Source organism: Rhincodon typus, chromosome 36 (assembly GCF_021869965.1).
Source record: "Rhincodon typus isolate 14 chromosome 36, sRhiTyp1.1, whole genome shotgun sequence".
NCBI classification, from domain to species: Eukaryota; Metazoa; Chordata; class Chondrichthyes; order Orectolobiformes; family Rhincodontidae; genus Rhincodon; species Rhincodon typus.
In genome coordinates, this window is record NC_063367.1 from 19,820,485 (window position 1) to 19,828,753 (window position 8,269).

At 41.7% G+C, this 8,269-nt stretch overlaps 1 protein-coding gene across 1 annotated transcript in view; it reads right to left on the reverse strand.

Moving 5' to 3' along the window:
* Positions 1-6,780, reverse strand: part of tubgcp4 (tubulin, gamma complex associated protein 4) — a 23,801-nt gene extending 17,021 nt beyond the window's left edge. Inside the window, exons 1-6 of the mRNA XM_048617174.1 lie at positions 6,620-6,780; positions 5,295-5,419; positions 4,511-4,561; positions 3,052-3,157; positions 941-1,048; positions 420-558 (exon numbers count right to left, since the gene is read on the reverse strand). Coding sequence (XP_048473131.1) covers positions 420-558; positions 941-1,048; positions 3,052-3,157; positions 4,511-4,561; positions 5,295-5,419; positions 6,620-6,764 — 674 coding nt within the window. The 5' untranslated portion in view covers positions 6,765-6,780. The remainder of the gene's footprint in view (positions 1-419; positions 559-940; positions 1,049-3,051; positions 3,158-4,510; positions 4,562-5,294; positions 5,420-6,619) is intronic.
* Positions 6,781-8,269: the final 1,489 nt, after the last annotated feature.

Here is an 8,269-nt window from a genome sequence, read left to right on the forward strand (position 1 = left end):
TTTTCTGATGAAGGGTCTAGGCCCGAAACGTCAGCCTCTCTGCTCCTATGATGCTGCTTGGCCTGCTGTGTTCATCCAGCCCTGCACCTTGTTGTCTCACTACCACTTCTGTTTGGTTAGGAAGGGGATAGCAAGTCAGTGATGGCTGCTAGAAAGCACATGAATGAACAGTGGGTCAGGACTGGAACAGGTCCACTATACTGCAACTCCCTCTCCTCCACTCCCATTGAACACCCTGCCTAGGATGGCACATGTGAAGGATGGCACGCTTCAGATGATGTGGTGAAAAAGGTGGCAGTAACGATGACACATGACCTGCACTGTTCAGTGGCGAGGACGGAGAAACGGTGAAGAAAACTGAAGTGTTCTTTAAACAGACAGCAACAATAAAGAAAAGAAAATACACAAAGTAAACTTACTTTTCCAGTACAGCTGGAGTAAACAGAATATGCAAAGGCCACTGCACTTTGTACGAGAGCCCCAGAGCAGACCAGCCAGAAGTAGGGGCTTCACGAGGGGAAGGTTCACGCAGGGAACTATCACGGTTTTGTGCAGCATCTGTGTTGAGTTGGGCAGGGTTGGCAGGTTGAGGTGGAAGGTGGAGGAGGTGGGGGGGGCGGAAGGTAAAACAATACAATAAACTGACAAGAAAATTATAACCAAGCACAAAATTAATCCCATGATCAACACCCATGAAATGCTATCCTTTAATATGATAGGAATTGAATGTAAAAGTAAGGATGTCATGCTTTAGTTCTACAAGGCATTGGTGGAACTTTATCTGAAATACTGTGGAGAGTTGGTCTCCTTATTTAAGGATGACAAACAGAGGATTTACTTCACAGATTCTACATTTTACCGGGATACTTCCATCAATATTATATTTCTAGACCTAGCATTAAATAACGTTTGTGCAAAATATTATTGTGCCTTGTCCTACCTTTTGGATCTTTGCCGTGATACTCGACAGTGAGGTGCAGGAGTGGGAGCAGGTTATCGTCATCCAATAACACTTTGTGTGCTGATTTCTGGAATGCTACATTGACATCTGAAATGCAGTGATAGAGGCAATAGGAGAAACAATTCATGAGAAATTCAAGCACTCTATTTGTACTTAACTCCAAACGGAGAGAGATTAGAGTGAATATTGGAGAATGAAATATTATTATGCTTTGTTTTGTGCTTTTTTTTAAAAACTGAAAGCAACGCAGAAATGCTAGAACCTCACCAATTAGAATCAGTCTGTTGTTATGCTTCACATGGGCCTCCTCCTTTTGCTCTTCATGTACACGATCAATCAATCCTTCTAGAACTTTCTCTTTCATGTGTTTTCTTAGTTTCTTCTTAAATGTGTCTATGCTATTTGCCTCAACTTCTGCCCGTGGAAACAAATTCCATATTCTCATCATTATCAGGATTAAAAAAATCTTTTTTTCCTGAAATCCCTCATTGAATTTATTAACGAGGGTCTTATGTTGATGGCCCTAATTTTGGTCACCCAGTAAGAGGAAACACTATCTCTACACACACTATCAAACCACCTCATAATCTTATCTATTGAGTTACTCTTTGCCTTTCTGTGTCGCAAAACTATGGGGAAAAACAAAATCTTTGGTTCAGAATAAAAACATCTAAATGCTAACTGGAAATGACTTTACTGTTTAACAAGGAGAGATGGTAGTGATGAGCCATAATCTCATTTCCGTTCAATGCTTTCTAATCTAAGCACCCAACAAAAGTTCAACTTCATGACCAAAGTGTTTGCAAATTGAAACTCATGCTGATGTAACAAAATATAGACATTAGAAACATGACCATAGATGGGCAGTGAAGTGGGTATTTAAAGGAAAGGAAAAACTCATGAAATTTGTCACATTGGGAAAAACAAGGAAAGCGTGTCCTGATTGTGAGCGTGCACTCAACTGCTTATTTACAGCCTGTATCTAAATAGGTCTAATTGGCACAAGTCTACTAATTTACTATGTAATTAAGCTCACATGCATTTTTGACTAACCAAGTAATAAATAAACTAATGCCTCATGTGTTAATTAGAGTCAGAACCCAGCTGTGAAGGCTGTGGGATTGAATCACATCCACTAGTAAATCTGTGGTTGAACCTCAGTTCTGTATGTCTAGGGGATACATGGCATCATAGAAGCTGTACCAGTACAGGGTCCATCAGCCCCAGGGAAACCTTGTCAGTCTAGCTATGGTCACCAGATTTGGAAGACTATTCACCTGGAGTCGGTGACCGAAGAATATAAAGACATTTAATGACAAGCTTCTTTTTAAATGGAGAGTTCTGCAGTGAAAGTCTCAGTGCAGGAGTGAATAAAAACATTCAGTTGTAAGGTTCTTTAGAGGACACTGCACATTGTTTCATGGCCTAGTGGGAGAAGAGTTTGTGAACTGACTGGTCACAGATGTAGGCTTCTGAAAGTATGGAATGAGGCAGAAAAACAAGGATGGTTCAGGAGTGGCACTTCAACCATTTGAAGCCCATTGATCTTAAAAAGATCAATCAGGAAGTGGTAGTGAGGTGGGGCCAACTCAGGTTCTTAAGCTTTGATATTTTGTGGGCGAATATGTCATAAAAAGGAAGTCTAAGAAGTCTCAAAGTCATGCCCCTCTGACCCTCACCCCCTCGCACCCACATATCCCCTCCCCCATTCATGCTGATTTCCCTGCCTTGTCTCTACATCTCTTAATATCTCTAACTAGCAGAAATCTACTGGTGTGAAATTTGAAACAGCAGAATGAGGTGAAGGTAAGTGAAGAATGCTATATTTGGAGCGCTAACATATGAATGCCATTACATTACTTTGACAAAGTACCTGCAGAGATTAATTTCCAAAGCTTAATGACATCCTAAACAAATGCTGGAGCTTTTCCCCAGCTTCATACCTTTAGTGAAATTGTGATTTCACAGTTATTACACATAGTGCCAAAGGAATATTAGGAAAACATACCTGATAAACACCAGCATTCTGATCTCAATGCCAGCATGCCCACCCCCTCTCTCCCTCCCTTCCATTAGTAATTTCACTTTACCATGTTCGGTGACTGCAGTGGGTGGGGTCTTCAGTAAATGCTGTGCACTGTCAATGAAAGCCTGAAAGAGTTCCCCTCGACCCAGCAGATAGAAATCTTTGATTATCTGTAAAAGAGCCCAGGACAGATCCAACAACATTTAGTGAAAACCACATCTGCTCGTCAACAGTTTACAATTGAAGAAATGCAAGAGAAGTGAAAGAAATAGCTTAGTATTGATCTCAGGTGCTCTCCACAATGACAATTGTAAAATTTGTTTTGAAGACTCCAAGGGCGAAGGCCCATAGTACAGGGCAACAGTGACATTGAAAAGTGGAGTTACTGTACAAGAAGCTGTAGCAACTAGTTAACAGCAGCAAGAGTATTAACAGCTTGCGGGTTTGCAGTAAACAGGAAGACAGGGCTTTTAAAAAAGGTAATAAACCTTTGTGAATTTGCTGTGTAGAAAAGTGATCTTGGTACTGGGAAATTCGATACAGGTACTTCCGATTTCTGACATCAGGTGTCAGTATCAAGCACCCCCAGGCAAACTACAGCATGAACCAAATGCAGAGCAAAACCCATCCCAACAACATGCATCTGTTCCAACTGTGTCACATGCTCAGATATCTTCCACTCCGGCCTTTAACAGCTAATGTAGAGGAATGGAAATTCACCATCAAATACAGGACAAACTTTAAAATCAAACAAAGAACTGTGAATGCTGAAGATCTGGAACAAAAACATAAATTGCTGGAGAAACTCAGCAGGTCTGGAAGCACCAGTGGAGACAGAAACAGAGTTAACATTTTGAGGTCCAGTGGCCCAGTTCTGAAGAAGATTCAATCGTTTCAAAACGTTAACTCTTTCTCTCCAGAGATGCTGTCAGAACTGCTAAGTAATATATAAACAGTGCAATCCTGCATTTATTATATCATAGCATTTCTAAGCACATTGTATAAAACGGCACTGTTGGAGTAGTATTAATGAATTGCTGCATTGTCAGATATGTCACATTTTGGATATAATGATAAACCGAGGCTATGCCTGTTGGAGGTGGAAATAAAAGGTCTCATGGTGCTTCTTCAAAGAAAAGCAGGGGAGTTCCCTCCAGTGTCCTGGACCAATAACCATGTTTCAAGCAATATCACTAACACAGATTATCTGGTCAAAATCACACTGCTTTCTGCATGTCAGCTGCTGTATTTTCAATGTTACAAAAGTCTTCACGCTTCAAAAACATTTCATTGGCCATGGAGAGCTTTGACACGTCCTGAGGTCATGAGAGGAATTTTTTTTAACTTTGAGTTTTCTAATAAATCATATTGATTGTTAATTAGCAACACTCTTACAGCCAGCAAACATAAAACTGGATCTGAACAGAAAGGATCTGTCAGAAAGGCCAATAAGTTTTGGGATATATTTAAAGCAGTGTAATTGAGAACCACAAAGTGAATTGTTGACTGCTGATCAACCTTACCTTAAGTTGTCCCAACAGTCCTGCCTCTTCTACCACCAATTTCCATAGATGCTGGTTACATATAAAGAGAAACACAGGGTTAATTGGTGCAAGGAAGTAACCATCCAAATGGAGATGAATGTAGGAGTGCACTAGCACCTGATGGCGTGCCACAGGCACACAATCTGACAGCTATTGTAAAAAATCTTACCTCAGTCCAACTCCATGCCTAAAGTCTCTCCTCTCCCCACCCCACTCAAATTTCTTGAAGGCATTAACTCCCTTGTGAGGTATGGTCTCATAGATACCGCAGCGACAATACACCCAGCAACCATTCTTCAAAATAAATAGCGATTGCAGCAGCACTAAAGCTAAGCATAATTCTGTCCCCATCAAAAATCCCCAAAAGAATTTTCTCTTTCTTGCATGGATCTCTGCCCTGAAATGAAGAACGTTAACTGTGCCTAATTTTACCCTGCCTTGATCCAGGGCTACGGAGATCAACAGTAGTAAGCTGGAAGCACATTTGCCAGTTATTTAGTTTCTGGAATTTAAAAACTCTCTCTCGCCACAATTAATGTAGATATCACGGTGAACAGCTAGCGCAGCTCAGACTGAGAAGCAGATACAAGACCTTCCTGATCCATAGAGTTTAGCACCACACACAGACAGTGGATTTATTCATTTAAACATCAGGGCTAGTTCAAGCTAGCAGATACATGAACCACTGGACACATTGGTGAGTGCACAACAATACCTGCATGCAAATGTCTCAAATTACTTTGATAATTACACCCTTTCTTACCTCAGCAACTGTACTTCTGATCCTATCAATCAGATTTTCAAAGTCCACAAGATTGAAAAGGGGTTGTTGTTTCAGTGTATGCAGCTCTGCTGCAAAAGCATCTTCCTGGTTCTTTAAAATGGACCCTGTGCAACACACATACACACACAAAGTACAACATTACTAGGTTTGGTACATAAGGAACCAAGTATTGACAGTGGCATCTGCAAACGTGAAATTTAATTTAACCAACCCAGTACTTGAAGCTTTTATAAAATGTCTCTAAGTCAGGTTAATCACTAGAAATGAGGCATGTCAAATTCGATGTCGGTGGAATTCCTCTCCCTAGGGAGCAGTGGAGGTGGGTCATTGAATACTTTTCAGAAAGAGGCATACAGATGACAAGTATTGGGGATAAGCAGGAAAGCATGCAGAGGCCACAATCAGGTCAGCCATGATGTTATTGACTTATGGAGCAGACACAATGGGCCGAATGGCATACAGGTCGCTCTCCTATAACACAATAGTTGCATAAAATCATGCTATAGAAAATCGCGTTATAGGGGAACTGCTACAGAAAATCACTACACCTGTAAAGCAGAAAGTTTGTGTTATCCAAACAGTGTCCACTAGTCATCAATCGCGTTATAGCCAATTTGCATTAACAAAACACATGTTATAGCAGAACTACCTGTATGCCTGTTCCTAACTGTAGCGATTGTAACGAAGTCAGCCAGATGGACCACGAGATGGATGTGAATTCCCTGATTGGGGCTGTTAATCTGGTTTGATCGGGGAGCCCTGGCTGACAGGTATAAACAGGAGTGTCAGACACTCTGCTCACTCCGAGGGGTGGCTGTGAGGGAGCCAGACCAGTGTTAAGGACTCTCCACATGTAAATAAAGGGTAACTTAGTGGCTGGAAACCAGTCTCTGTGGAGTTATTCCACTAACTCTTATGCTTTTGCTCTTGAGTTTAAAGTACTAGCTTGTAGAATCATTGCACATTTCCAACACATTTTGTTTCTCTGTCCAGTCTTAGCAGTTTTCTACTTAAAGTAATAAGGGATCTGCTACCAATCCCCTCTATCAAGCTCCACAGTGTTCACCAATGACTATATGAATTTGCCCTCATGATGTGAGTGACATTGTTGAGGCCACCTCTAAGTGGATTTTACAACAATATGGCTTCCCAGATAAAATGGTATGCTTGGCTAGCGATCAGTTGCCCTAGCACAGGATCACAGATGAACCAACTGCCTTTCGCAGCCTGCTGTGATGGGGGAGAATGATGGACACTGCCCTGACCCACTTAAAATCAGGCAGACACCATACAGGGAGCCCTACCTGCACGGGTGTGATTCACATTCTGATTTTCAAACATCTGCACTGACTCTCCTACAAACAAGATCTTCTCTGCCACCCTCACAGGGATATAAGAGGGCAGCATCTCAGCTCGCAGTGAAAATTGCTTGAGAGACGTAGCCAACATGTTCTCCTCTTCGATTAACCGCTATTAGTAAAAGACAAAATCATCAGTACCTGGTGCAACATAGCAGCAGCAATTGTTCAATGAATTAAATAGTTTCACAAATCAAATTATCATGACAGAAGTTGTAATATAGAAAATGCAAGAGCCAATTGGTAGTCAAGCAAACTGCAGACACACACAGCAGCACATCAGTGACAAGTCGATTATTTTTATTTGCAAAAGTGCCATAGGATCTTATACATCCGCTCGAGCAGGTGGGGCCTTGGTCTGTGTGCTCAAAGCCCGGACATAAAACCTTATGATTCAAATGTAAGCATGCGACCAACTGAGCCATGACTGATACATGGCAGCTCTTCAAGCTGTCCTCTTAGCAATCACAAATTCTTCTATGCCATTGCAATGGTAACTACACAACAAAAGTACTTAGCTGGCTGTATTACTTTTGGGGGAGCCCTGAGGTTAGGAAAGGTGCGATAGAAATGCAAGTCTTTCCTCTTTCCTTCTCTCTCTCTTTTGCATTTCAGAGCTGTAATACATATAAATTGTTGTTCTGTCAGCACTGGGAGGGAAGCAAGGCTTTTGCACTCTGGCACCTTGTCTTAAGTACTGCCAGCTGAAGCATATTTTGGCCACAGACACAATTCCATGGCAACTCTCACTATGTACTGGCCTGACATTGCACAAACTCTTTAGCCTTGGCAAACAGAATGGACTCTCCAACCCAACAGTTTAGGCTGCTTTCCAAGTCAGCTCCCAGGGGTGAAAAGATAGTGACATAAGGGCAAAAGGCTCGAAGCAGCTGAGCTAACCAGGGGAAGCACAATGAACATCAATGGTGATGCGGTCATTAACCTACAGCACTTCAGCCGTGCCTATTAATTCAGCTCTTTCACACTGTCAGGTCGAATAACTTCTCCAAGCTGATGCCACTGACGGGTTCGGTTTAAATTAGAATACTAGTTATTGCAACAGGAAGGAAGATGATGCAAAAATATTTGAGGTGAATATTTTCAAATTGTGTTTGCTGATGGCTGAGGTAGCTCTGTCTGTATTCCATTCATCTTAACTAAAGTCACATGCAGATAGAATCACGTACATTTAGACAAAATTACTAAATTATTAACTGGAAGACAGTGGACAGAAATTGCCGTCTCCTTCTGGAGTTTTTGGAAAGGGTAGGTTTGAACCAGCAGCTTGGGGGTGGGGGTGGGGGAGTGGTGGACCTACACCTGAATTAGCCAGGAGGCAAAATTCAGTTTCCCAACAGTCAGTGAAGGGTTTGTTACTAAACTCTCAGGGACTCTCAGGCAGGCCAGGAACTTGTTTTGCATCCTACAGCATGTCACAAATCCTCAGATTGTTACAATTATACTCATGGACGCTGTAATTAATCAAAAAACAAGGAACATGTGTGTTCATAATGTACCTAGCCGGGTAGGCTTATTCCTCCAAGCTTCAGCAAGTATAAGCTTCTTCAGTTAGTTGGCTCTTTTACAATCAAGGAG